Below are 13883 nucleotides of genomic sequence, written 5' to 3' on the forward strand. Positions count from 1 at the left end.
GCTCACAAGAACACTAAGCTGAGAAGCAGGCTTTGTCCCAGTGGAGACGTAATGCCAAGAAGAAGAAGATACATACAAAGGTATCGACCGTGATAATTTTATTGTGAATTTGTTTATCGGCATATCGGTCTATTTTGCTCGGAGTAAGAGGGAGCATGAAGAAGAAAGCAATGAATACTAGATGGATAGGTACCGTAAGGGAACGGCGGTCTTGGTAGTGTCATTCTCAAAACACACCCAAGCCGTTCCCATAGGGGACGTTAGCCACAAGGAAGTAATGTTTCAAGTAATACTGTTTAATATGGTATGCCCTCTTCAACATCTAATCCAATTTCTCTCGCCGTTCCCTTACGGTACCTATCCATCTAGTATTCATTGCTTTCTTCTCCATGCTCCCTCTTACTTCGAGCAAAATAGACCGATATGCCGATAAACAAATTCACGAAGAAGAAGATACTAACTGCAGTTCACAAATGTGCTTATTCTGCGCGGCGTGTGAGTCGAGACGAGTCGTTCTCACCGCGAGTGACGTGAGACGACTAATGTTAATCAAATGGGAGCGAGTCGACAATTGTCACCTCATTCGACTCGTCTCACCTTACACGCCGCGCAGAATAAGCACAAAATACAAACGACATTCGACCAAATGACACGGAACCGGGTCAGGTTTGTTTTACCTCAAATTTAGGTCAGTGTTGCTTCACTGCATTTTTAAGTTAATCAGGTACGATTCACATAATGTTCAAGCAGTTTAGGACTGATTCACTTAATTTTCAACTTATTCATGTCTGGTTCACTTTATATTCACGTGTTTCATGTACGATTGACTTCATTTTCTACTAAATTCAGGGCTCATTTTCTAGAAATTCGGAACTGATTACTGATTCGTTTCATCCTTAAGTGATTAAGGTTTGATTGACTCCATATTCTTTGATTCTGATTCACTTTTAAAGTGATTCAGGACTGATTCACTTCAGATTCTAACGGCTCTAATAAAATATAATAATAAAAAAACTTCAAATTTTAGTGATTCATGAATAGATTTGCTCCATGTCCATGTGATTCGTGTCGGATTCATTTCGTATTCAAGCGCATCAGGTCTGATTAACTTTATATTCAAGTAACAAAGCCTGATTCACTCCATGTTCAAATAATTTAGTATTGATTCACCTTATAACTAAGTGATTCAGGTCTGGATCGCATCATATTCAAGAGATTCAGGTCTGAATAACAGCATTTTATAGTGATTCAAGTCTGGATCCCTTCATTTCCAAGCAGTTTAGGACTGATTCACTTCATTTTCAAATAATTTAGTACTGATTCCCTCATATTTAAATGATTCAGGTCTAACTCACATCATATTCCAGAGTTTCAGATCTGAATCACTTCATATTCTAAGGATTCGGTTCTAATTCACTTTAGGTCTAAATTATTAAATAGTCAAGACTCGATTTTTCTATCTCATCATATGTTGTTTTCGTTTTAAGAAACTGGTCGGTGATCAACACATAAACAAACCAACGTCAAGCAAATTGTATTTCGGTCGAACCTGAATCGGGTTAGGGTAGAAACTGTGAATCAGAACGGGTTGAACCAGTTCCAACCTAGGTTTAAAATCGACAATAGATGCTCATTTTGTATACTCACTAGCACCACCTAGCGGCAAAATTTAGAACCAAACTGTTTGCCTGAGGTCCTCTATTGATGAATAAAAGATGGGTTATTTCTGAAAATTTAGAAATTGAACAAGCTATTTATGACTTGCGGTCGCCAAAATGATGTAAAATGTTTCATTTCATCACATTTAAAGTTGTCTGGCAAACGCCAATTTTAAGTTTTCAAAATAGATTTTGCAAAATTTAACCTCTCTCTTATATGTCAATTCGCTGGACAACTTTGCTAAAGATCGCTGAAAATCATAAGGATCTGTTGTTTCACCTGTTTTGAGGTGATGCTAAACTTTTCGGGGGATGATTCAATAATCAACTGAGAGTTGCAATAGGGGAAATGGTCTAAGACGCACTGATGGGGTAAAATGGCTCACCTCATTGAATCATTCCTAGAACGTTTCAATTTGTATTCTTTGCCAAACGATGTTAAAATATGTTTACCCAAGAATTGTTGCCACAACCCTTGGACATAAGCTCAAAGATTTTTCCTTTATTTTCCGGTGAAATTTAACATTTTTCACTTTTTTGCCTAAACATTAAGGTTTTCCGATGATTTCATGAAGGAATAGGCGTTTCCATACCACAGAGCAAACTCATGGAGAAACTTGATTGCTAACTACTAGTTCACCATACTAAATGGCATTTTACCCCATCCATTTGGTCATTTTGAACCACCCCCATTTTTCAACCAACTTTTCTACATGATTTAAACCCGTAAAAAAACTCAAACTTGGGAAATGTTTTCATGATGGTAGCTAGCAAATATTGTAAATTTATTGTTAGGACTTCGAATGGCGTTAAAACGTGGATCTTTTCAGGAGAAAACGACACAAATCCTTAAAGTGGCATTTTGGACCATTTGACCCTATATTTTTTTAGCGAGTCCGTATTTATGACGGGTAGTGTACGTATACATTTGAAAGACTGTAACGCGCAAAAATTGATCGACAAAAAATCATATCTTTCAGTCAAAATGTATTATACAAACCCCTTACTTTTCATTTTGGTTTGCCAAATCCAAACTGCCGTGCCTTCAGGTTAACCCCTCCAGGATGCGGTATAAGCCTCCTGTCCTGGAAGCTGCTTGAAATCCTTCTTCACATGAATATCGTGTGAGAACATCGGGGCAAATTAGGGGCCCAAATAGCCGTAGCGGTAAACGCGCAGCTATTCAGCAAGACCAAGCTGAGGGTCGTGGGTTCGAATCCCACCGGTCAAGGATCTTTTCGGGTTGGAAATTTTCTCGACTTCCCAGGGCATAGAGTATCTTCGTACCTGCCACACGATATACGCATGCAAAAAATGGTCATTGGCACAGTAAGCTCTCAGTGAATAACTGTGGAAGTGCTCATAAGAACACTAAGCTGAGAAGCAGGCTCTGTCCCAGTGGGGACGTAATGCCAGAAAGAAGAAGAACATCGGATTCTCTTGCTGCGCCAGCAGAATTTTGACATGTTGCTCCTTTTACTTGAACGTCATTTTGAAAACTGGAGAGCAAAAGGTGAAAACTCATCGAAGCAACCATTGACTATAACTTTATTTTAAGGTCAGGTTTATTTTAAGGCCAAGTAGGCCATTATTGAAATTTGTACGCTTTGTAGATGATTGTTGCTTTTTCATATCACCTTTTCGAATCAAAGAAAATCAGTTGGGTTTTACACTGACACAGCTGAAAAAGTATCAGCATACTTTATGCATTTTAGCGCGTACAGTGATACTTTTTCAAGTCAATATAAACTATCAAGACTGAGTTTTATCCAGGGTGGGTGTACGGCTGTCAACTACAAACAAAGCTCGCCTAACAATCATCTCTCGGGCGGGCCGTCCCAAACAGCATCATTTCTCACGCGGGCCGACCCAAACAGCACAGGTCGAAACGCGGGCTATGCCAGACAGCAAATGCTGATGCATTTCAACATTCAAACAGCGGGATGCCTAGCAGCGTTGTGAGCCAAACGAATACACCCACAAAACATGAACGGTAGGCCAACCTCGTTGCGTATTGAGATTTTGAGATTTTAATTCCTAATTACCCTAGCTTATATACCTTGTGCAAAGGTAAAACGTCTATATCTAGCTCTATCTAATGTTCCGTCTTTATTCTTCTGGACTCGTCTAATTAGAAACAGAAAAATTTACCTACATTTTCGATGCACGCTGAAATTGGTCATCTCACTTGGGACTAGTTGGTTGCGTCTCGTACAATTTGGTCCAGTCTTACTTGGCGAAACCTGTCCGAGGTTGATCGTAGGTTTCGTAGTGATTCTCTGGAGTTTTTAGGAGTTTCCTACATATTTTATTAGTAAGAGGATATCTTATTTAGCCTTTGAGATAAACAATAAGATCTCATTCGTAAAAATCTCATTCTTAGCAATACAGCATCTGTAAATAATGCTTAGCAAGTAAAATTTCTAATGGAAACATTATACTTCCTATAACGAATTACATAAGTTGAGTAACGAACTCTATATAAAAAAACTATTAGTGTTCAACAGGTGTTTTCTTCTGATTTATTGTTTTTTTTTTCGCATTACCTATTTGGTTTTGAATTTATGGACATTGAATTTTAAGCATAAACCAATAAGTTTTATGCCAAATACACAATAATTTGAATTCCTCGTCTTCCCACCATTTGCAGATGCCTGGCACCGTACTGAAATGTAATTCGATTATCAGTATTATAACTGTTAATTTTTATTTATGTTCCACAAACATACACCCGCTTTCGACACAACTGCCGCGCTCAAACATCACTTAAGTAATATGAACATTAGTTTCAGTTTTAAATCAGCTTAAAAACGAAATTTTGAAGACCTGAATTTACCTTAAAAATGATCACCATATTCAAGAAATTGTAACGAAGTGAACTACTGATGAAATAAAAAAAAAAACAATGACTCATTTCCAATAAAAGAAACGGAATGCCAACAACAGAAAACAGCCCACAAAAAACTCATGAAACTAACCATCTTGGAACTAAGAGAAACCCCTAAAAAATGACAAACACTTCTGAATGCTACGATATTTATTGATTAGTCTTGTATAAAAAGTTGTACATTTTTTCTCTAGCGAATTTTAGCAGTAGAAGTTACGAAACACAGTGCGTTATTTTTCGATTATAATTTCCCAAATATTCAAATAGACAAAACAAGTACCACACAAACGTTAACGCGTATAGCCATCCGTTTTCCCTCGCCTTCGATCCTGTAAGTAAGTAAGCAACAAATACCGAAAAATGTACATTGTATGACAAAAAGAAACACAAAATGACATTTCTTTCCTTAAAACTCCTCCCGCTAATAAAAAGGAACAAAAAAAAAGTTACAAATGAAAAGGTGACCGCTAATTATGCAAACTACGAATTTCCATTGAGACAGCCGTGGAACAAATCATATAACAGCCATTAATAGCGTAGCTTGTTTGAGATTGTTTATCGTCAAAATTATTAAAAATTTAGAGAAACAAAAGTTGATCAAAAAACTGATGCAATCTTTTCGGGTAAAATTTGGAAAAAAATATAACAAAACATTGTCAGAAAAAGTTTGTAGAGCATACCGTTTGGAAACAATTCAAAAGCAGACGAACATATATCCAAAAAAATAAGACAAAAACAAAATCCGATATTTATTTGTATGGAACAGAGCGACGACAGCAGTGAAATAAATAAGGCTGATACAAATATTAAATTTCTTTTATGTCCGAGACCACTTGGAAGGTACGAGGGGGGGGGATAAAAATAAATAAGGAACAAAAAAATAAAAATGAAAAAAAAGTTATTTTTTCGAATTTTTATTTTCAATGATACCGTTTTGATTCATATTACGGACACTTAAGGACTCAGGGAAATATAACCCAGCAAAGAGCATACAAAATAAATCATTCTGTATGATTCCTTAGCGCTATCGAGCGTCGAAAGCCCTTTACTTTCGAACGGTGGGTGAAGAACACGGTTCCGCTACTTCAATAATTTTAAATAAATCAAAATGTGTGGCCTTTTCATGATTCTTATTCCGGACGCTTCCTCACTTTTGCCTCATATTCCGGACACTTTGAATCGAATTTCGGACAACTCATGATAATCATTAATGGAACAGTCAAATCATCAATCGAAATCGTTAAACCACCAAAGAGACATCTAAGGTAGCTGGGCATTACAAATTTTCAAAGATATTTATGGAAAAAGTTTATTAAAACAAGCCTTGAAATTGAGAACTTTTGAACAGCAAAAATTGAAACATTTCGCGTGAAATGTTTCCCATACAAAGTAGAGTGTCCGGAATTTGAAGCTGTCCGTAATATGAATCAAAACGGTAGTTGTTAAACTGTTTTTAGTCGTCCTCTGGATCATTATTTTACTTGTTTTTTACTTTATAAATTGAAAAAATCTAACTAATGTCAAAAAAATCATGAATCTTTTTTTTTCTCCCCTTCAAAATTTTCGGATTTTCGAAGGGGGGGGTGACATAAAAGAAAATTAATATTTGTATCAGCCTAATAACAAAAAAATGATTGGTCTAAGATAGTGACTACTGATGACGTCCATGTTTCCCATTTAGAGAGCCAGATGTCTTGTATTCCAGCTTGACTCGATTCGTGTGCACTTGATTTATTATTGTTTCTTCTCCATATCTGACTGTCTGGCTATCTTATCGGGGCCTTGTCTGATGGGGAGCATTATTTGGGTCTTAGATAGTGGCTCGATGGCCGGTTGGAGATTGCGAAAAGTGGACGGAAATACAGCAGTTGTTATCTTGACGATGGGGTTTTATAAGCGTTGTAGACAATCGAATCAGCTGTTTGGGCTTCTAATTGTTGTTGGTAACAAAAACCCTCACCCAAATTAAGCATGATCTGTTGATGGTTAGTCGATTCAAGCGTTTACTTGCATTGTACATGTATTTACTTGTTTTTACTCATTATTCATAAAATGAGTTCTTACCAACCTGATTCCTCAATGAAAGAAGCCGGATCCGAACCCATAGAATTTAATTATCCTCTTTTACAGCAAAGAATAAATATGTGAATATGATTACATACCAAAAAGCCAACGATACCCAGCAAACAGAAAATATGTATCTTCAACCGTTACTTACTGGCCTACCCAATGATAAAAATCCAGATAATGCATGAAGTGTGCCGAAGTAATTGAAACACGCTCCCGGAGTATACACACGGATGTGAAATTCAACCAAACAGAAATTAGTGCAATATGGACCACCTTCCTCGTAAAGATTGTGAACCTCAACTATCCAAGTCAGCGAACGATAATGCCGTAGGGGGTAGGCTGTGATAGCGTGAATAACGTTCATTTATGGATCTTGAGCTCAGTTTACTTGGAATTTATCTTTATTTGATCGTCTATAAGAAATATTATCATATCTCAATGCCATTGTCATCGTACTCAAAGCGGTAAAGCGGTGATCTTGACGGTTTCCACTCGGCTGTTGGCTTCAGAAGTTTTCTTATGATCTGGAATGTGAAGAAGAAATTTAAATCATCATCAATCTACTTTTTGGCATAATCTTAATTAACGAACCTGAACGGTGGATTGAAGCGATGTATCTGCAACAATCTTGTATAAAGCCGTTACAACTATCACCATCATAGGTAAAAGTCCAATTATCCAACCAACAATATCCGCCCAATCCGGGTAGACGTACTTTCCATACGAAACGGGCTTGTACTGAATCCAGTTAAAGCATAGGATAAACTGTAAGCAAAAGGTTAAATTACAAACATCTTCTTTTTTTACTTGTCATTACGTCCTGAATGGGACAGAGCCTGCTTCTCAACTTAGTGTTCTTATGAGCACATCGACAGTTATTAACTGAGAGTTTCTTTGCCACAATTGCCATTTTCGCATTCGTATATCGTGTGGCAGGTACGATAATACTCTATGCCCAGGGAAGTCAAGGAAATTTCCATTACGAAAAGATCCTGGACCAACCGGGATTCGAACCCAGCACCTTCAGCATGGCTTTGCTTTGTGGCCACGGACTCTAACCACTCGGCTAAGGAAGGCCCAAATTACAAATATACCTCAACCAAATACTTGAACAATTGACTTACCAACAACGTGATGGGAGTAACAAATTTCCAAGCAATCGTCCAGAAGTAGTGGAAGCACAGAGATCGTTTTCCGATCATTTCTTCAATGTTGCCGATGAACCGTTCCGAGCCGTAGATCCACGCGATTAGCACACATTCGATGATGGCGATTAGCAGCACCGACCAATTAGCGGCATATTTGTCAACCAGCTGGAACCAATACATACCGCTCTGGAACATAGGAATCAATTTATAGTCATCTTGGGGTCACAGCTTTTAGATATTCAAAATGATCTTAACATCCTGTCCACAACTTTGAAATGAATAACTTTGCTGTCGACTGGCTTACTTACAATCTGTTGCTACAATTCTCAATATGTTCAGTGATTGATGAGAGTTTTTCTTTACTCAATCACTTAAGTTGGTTTTGGAAGGTAGAAATTCAAGGAAACATATCCTATAAGGCAGGCTTTCAAAAAATTAAAATATACATGCTTCGGCCAAGTGAGCCCTAACCCAATTCACTAATCTATGCTGCTCGGCCTTACACGGTAAAAAATAAGCACGATGCTATCAATAGTTCTGCACTTGGATTTGCACTACTGTTAAATCTTGATAATATCAAGGTAACAGCACTTGAATTCAACGTTGCATGTTTTGATTTGAAATAAAAAAAAAGTTAAAATAAATGTTTCCGCCTGACCCAGATTTGAACACCTTCAATCTTCGGAGTGCAAGTCTTGTGTCTTACCTCGACACCAACTCACATCTGTTGAAAGAGGTTGAACTGATCTCAAACACTTTCTACAACGTGGTGTCAATGATATGCTTTCTTACAAAAGACATGATGTTCAAAATCAACGACTTTTCACTTCAGAGTCAAGTGCTAAGGACAGTAGAGCAAATCCAAACTTAGAACTCTTTAAAACATTATGATTGGTGTTTTGAATTGAGTTACGTGATCAATCCATTCAATCGAACGTGCTGATTTTTTACCGTGTATATCTTTAAAAGTGGAGCGACACTCCGACCACTTAAGGGGCTGTCCATTAATTATGTAAGGGTTTATGGGGGGAGGGGGGTTTTGAGATTTCTTACGCGCCATACAATTACAATACAAAAAATCTTACTACGGGGGTTGAAAATCCCCGAAAATTGTCTTACGTAATTAATGGATCGCCCCTAAGCTGATGATACGCTACGTACTACTCGGAATAGTTCCCGCCGATAGAACTCCGAAGAAGCACTGACGAAGAGTTCGTCGGCGATGAAAGGTTTTTCGAACCGATGCTATCCGGGTAGATGCCGAAGTCGGTTCTGTGAGTCTGGTCGAAGGGTAATTTCCGGATGTCTCGGCGGATAATTACCGATAATACATTACGCCTGCTAAGTGGAGCTAGTCTCCTATGGAGGACCTAGCCTGCATCGAGCATGCCCCGATGTAATTCTCGCGAAACATTACTAAAGGACCTATGTACAAATGAGAGGCTCTCTTTGTTTACTTTCTCTTTGACCAATAACTGAGACCCATTAACCTCTTCTGTTGCGTTTTCTGTATGAAACGCTAGTTAAATAAATTGCTTTTCAATCTGTAGTGAAAAACTTCCCAAAAGCTTTAGTATTCCACTGTTGTAATCGAAAGAGAACGAGAGAGGAGAGAATCTCTCATTTGTACATAGGTCCTTTAGTAATGTTTCGAGAGAATTGGTCTTCACGCCTACTCCTTTGCCGTACGTTACTCCTCTGCTCACCATGTTCAACGTGCTTCCGTGATGGCACATTTCCTATGCGATCCTGTCCGGTCCGATTCTAATCGTGCATATCGACACATCCGGCTAGAACCAGAGGGTTCACCTTCCTTTATTAGATTTATCTCGCCCTTGTTTGCCATCTATCCATCATGTCGAACCTGATCGTATCCGTCATATTTCTAGTCAAAGTACCACGTGGTACAGATGGGGAATATACCGGCGCATACTGGCTCCAACGCACAGTATTTCGATCGGCCGAAATCGTGAACTTAATTCTGTAGCACCTTTAAACGTGATTTTTTCGGAATGGTGTCTTCGGAAGAAAATTTTCTAAAAATATAGCGCATATATTGACGGTAAATGTTAGTTCACAACTTTGCCACGGGCGGCGCTGCGAAAATATTTTTCTTGAAATGATAAAGATCGTCATTTCAATATGATGTCTTCGGCATAGTTGTAGATAATTCAAATACAAACAACTTTGCCAAAGACACCTAGTGTGTATTCAGCCGCATTTCCAAAATACGGGAGTATTTTATGAACGACCCCCTAATACTAGTTTTTCTCGTATATTTTGAAAATGCGAAGTTTCCGGTAGCAACAATGTTCTACAAAATTGTGTAAACAGTCAAAATTAATCATTTTCTAGAAGACACTAGGTTTCTAAAGACTAAGGAAAAGCAGTTATAACCATTTAAGTGCAAAAAATCAGTCATTTTTGGGGTCCGTGTATTTATTCGGGTGGCAGCTGGTGGCAGATAAAACCTAGTAGGTACATCATTAGTAGTTGTAAATGTCGATAGTGTCATTAGTATCCACGAGTATCCCTTTTACATAGAGGAAGTTTCATCAATGACTCTTATTACCCTGAAGTACTAAGTTATGTGATGGGTAGAGGGCTATGCTGCCGTTATACGCATAACTGTCCCATGTTCCAAAATATGCAATCGAGAAAAACGCGTTTAAAGATTTTAACACATTTAGGCCTCGTATTGACCAGGTGTGTGGTAAATTCAATTCAAATCATTACAATAGTATAAAGAATAGTGTGTTCATTAGAGTCAAGAGTTTGGATTATGGGAATAAAGTAAATTTAGCTACGAAATTCAAAGTGGGACTGTTATGCGTAGAAATACGAGGTTTTTGGTCAATTTCTACGCATAACAGTCCCACTGAAAGTAGTGACCAATTATGTGCTTAGCATACTGCTGTAGATGACCGTTCTTACGTATATATTGTACCGAATGTAGAGGACGTATAACCTCAGGATTATGTTAAGGCATCTAATGAAGGCTCAAGTAACATGTGCCAAACGGAGCCACGTGTGGGGAAATGAAGAAATACGATTTTATAGTATGGGATGGAAAGCAAAGTTTTCTGTATGTGTGATAATGAGAAAATGTATGAGTTAGTGATAGAAAGAGTGGATGTGTAAGTTAGAGAGTGTCTTCTTCTTATTTCTGGCGTTACGTCCCCACTGGGACAGAGCCTGCTTCTCAGCTTAGTGTTCTATGAGCACTTCCACGATTATTAACTGAGAGCTTACTATGCCAATGACCATTTTTGCATGTGTATATCGTGTAGCAGGTACGAAGATACTCTATGCCCTGGGAGCAAATTTCCAACCCGAAATTATCCTCGACCGGTGGGATTCGAATCCACGACCCTCAGCTTGGTCTTACTGAATAGCTGCGCGTTTACCGCTACGGCTATGTGCGCCCCTTTAGTTAGAGGGTTTATAAGATGTAATAAATTCCTATATCGACTCTTCCAGCTACAGGCTTGACAGAAACTCATCTGCGAATTCAAGGTTATTCTGCGGAATTAATATCTAACTCAAAATTCACGATACAAATCATCATACGATTTGACATTTCTATGAATTTGGTTTGCAAAATCATGATATTTGATGCATCGCAAATTAAGTTTAAGAACCGTCAACATATTTGCCACTTGCACCGAAGAACCAGTTATCCGTTATAATCCAGTATATGGTCAGGTCATCTAAAACCAATTGAACTATTCTTCTTTTGACTTGATTTGCAAATTCATCATGTTTGATATGTCGTAAGTATCAGAACCGCCAATATAATAGCCACTTTCTCTGGGGAACAGGGTATCCAAAACAACCTGGCATGTTATCAAGTCATCTAAGAACCTTTGAGTTACACTTCTTTAGCCTTGATTTGGGAATTTATGAAGTTTGATGTTGCTAGTTAGGTTTCAGAACCGACAGTTTAGTGGCCATTTCTCCCAGGGAACCGGGAATTCGGGACAATCCGACATGTGATCAAGTCATTCAAATACATTTGAACCACCTTAAGACTTGATTTGATCCACCTTTGACATTGATATGTCGCAAGCCAGGTTTCAGATTCGCCAATATAATGGCCACTTCCACCAGTGAACCGGTATTCGGAACAACCCAGCATGTGACCAAGTCAGCCAATGTCGGTCAAACTATTTTTATTTAGACTTCGTTTGCTAAATTATGAAGTTGGTTTGTTGCAAGCCAGCCACTCGAAATTAATGTGGTTACTGATTCTTCAAGTGGGATTATTTCAGTACTTCCCGTGATGAATCCGAAATAACGATAAATTTCTAATCGATGACCGCGGTTCCAAAAACTAGAAGAATTTTGTGATTGACCCTGAAAATTCAACTGAAATTCATTGAAAAGCGGATGGGAAATAATATTTTGATATTGAAAATTTCAATCAAATTTGACGTCAGGCTCGCATGAATGATGAATGCATCCCGATAATTCAAACACATAAAACGGGTTGTGTTCCACATGGGATGTAAAACCAACATAAAAAGATGTTCAAAACGATTTTCCCAAACACCAGCTAATTCAAAACTGCCTACTGAATATTTTGCTTGAGTTCAACGCAGCGAATTGTATAGTGTGACAGTTATGCGTAGAAATACAGTTGTGGGACAGTTATGCGTGGAAATTCAACAATGGGACAAAATAACTTGGCATGCTTTTCAATGAGTTTCCCAACAAAGTTAATTTTTGGTGGGTGTTTTCTAAAACTATACGTAAAAATAAACTGTTTGATGACAAAAAGTCAAAATGCACAAAAAGTAACATGGGACAATTATGCGTATAACGGCAGTATGTGACTCCAAACTTCTTCTTTTTCTTCTCCTTGACACATTCTTCATCTTTATACACATACTTTTATGAAGAAAGTTCTCAATTAGTCTTTACAAAATGACTCGCCATACAACTATTTTTCGCTTGCAGTTTTAGCTATTTTTCATTGAATCACTATTCTGTGAATCAAATCAGTGTTTAAATGTTAACGCAGTTCTTATGGTTGCAACACTCATTTACAAAATGATCTGATATTGAGGCACTTGCCTGATTTTGGATTTGAATTTGATACATCACTTAATTTGCTACTCACCGCATCGTTCTTGCACGTGTCATGTAGTAAACACTAGCCTGCTAGTTTATCTTTTTGGTCTTTTAGTGCTATTATTCGACCAATTAAGCGTGTTGGCTGTATGCACGCAGAGTGAATTAAAGTGCTATTTGGTTACTTGGGATGTACGAAAAAACGCAAAAATCTCAAGTGAAAAATAGTTGTAGGGCGAGTCATTTCGTAAAGCGTCTTTTCAGGAGATTGAGAACTTTCTTCAAAAATGTATTTGTGTATGGAACCTATTGGTTGTGCGTTATGATGAAGAATGTGTCAAGAAGAAGAAAAAGAAGAAGTATGGAGCCACATAGCCCTTACCCATCATATAACTAAGAACCTGAGAGAGACTCGCGAAGAGGAAAAATATCAACGTCATATGCAGCCCAGATTCCCCTCTCACGAAACGTCAAATGCAGCCCACCGTTTTTATGGCTGAAAAAGTGAAAACAATTGTGTTCAAAGTAAACTGTTATTAAAAATCTCAGTCGGCGGAGCAGTTTTTTCCAAAGTTGCTGATAAATCTAAGCAGAAGATTAATTATTTCTAATGTCTGCTACGTTTGCTGGCATGAAATTTCACTCAAACGATTATTTATGATTCGATGTGATGCAAATTCAATCATGTTTTGCTGAGAGGTTCATGTGCGAGTTTGAACAGCATGCGTATAATTGGTATAAACACAAAGTGGAATAAGAAAAAACTCAGCAATCACAGAAAAAGAAGACCGTCTTCGCGAGTCTCGTCTCAGCTAAGTACTACATGGTAATAAGAGTCATTGATAAAACTTCCTCTAAGTAAAAGGGATACTCGTGGATACTAACGACACTATCGACATTTACAACTACTAATGATGTATTTTTAACCCTACTAGGTTTTATCTGCCACCAGCTGCCACCCGAATAAATACACGGACACCAAAAATGACTGATTTTTGCACTTAATATAATCGCTTTTCCTTAGTCTTTAGAAACCTAGTGTCTTCT

General features: G+C 37.9%; 1 protein-coding gene across 1 annotated transcript in view; it reads right to left on the minus strand.

The window, feature by feature from the left end:
• Positions 1-6988: 6988 nt before the first annotated feature.
• Positions 6989-13883, minus strand: part of LOC5573748 (sodium- and chloride-dependent glycine transporter 2) — a 29110-nt gene continuing 22215 nt past the window's right edge. The window contains exons 5-7 of the mRNA XM_001654726.2: positions 7740-7949; positions 7207-7380; positions 6989-7139 (exon numbers count right to left, since the gene is read on the minus strand). Coding sequence (XP_001654776.2) covers positions 7044-7139; positions 7207-7380; positions 7740-7949 — 480 coding nt within the window. The 3' untranslated portion in view covers positions 6989-7043. The remainder of the gene's footprint in view (positions 7140-7206; positions 7381-7739; positions 7950-13883) is intronic.

Source organism: Aedes aegypti, chromosome 3 (assembly GCF_002204515.2).
Source record: "Aedes aegypti strain LVP_AGWG chromosome 3, AaegL5.0 Primary Assembly, whole genome shotgun sequence".
NCBI classification, from domain to species: domain Eukaryota; kingdom Metazoa; phylum Arthropoda; class Insecta; order Diptera; family Culicidae; genus Aedes; species Aedes aegypti.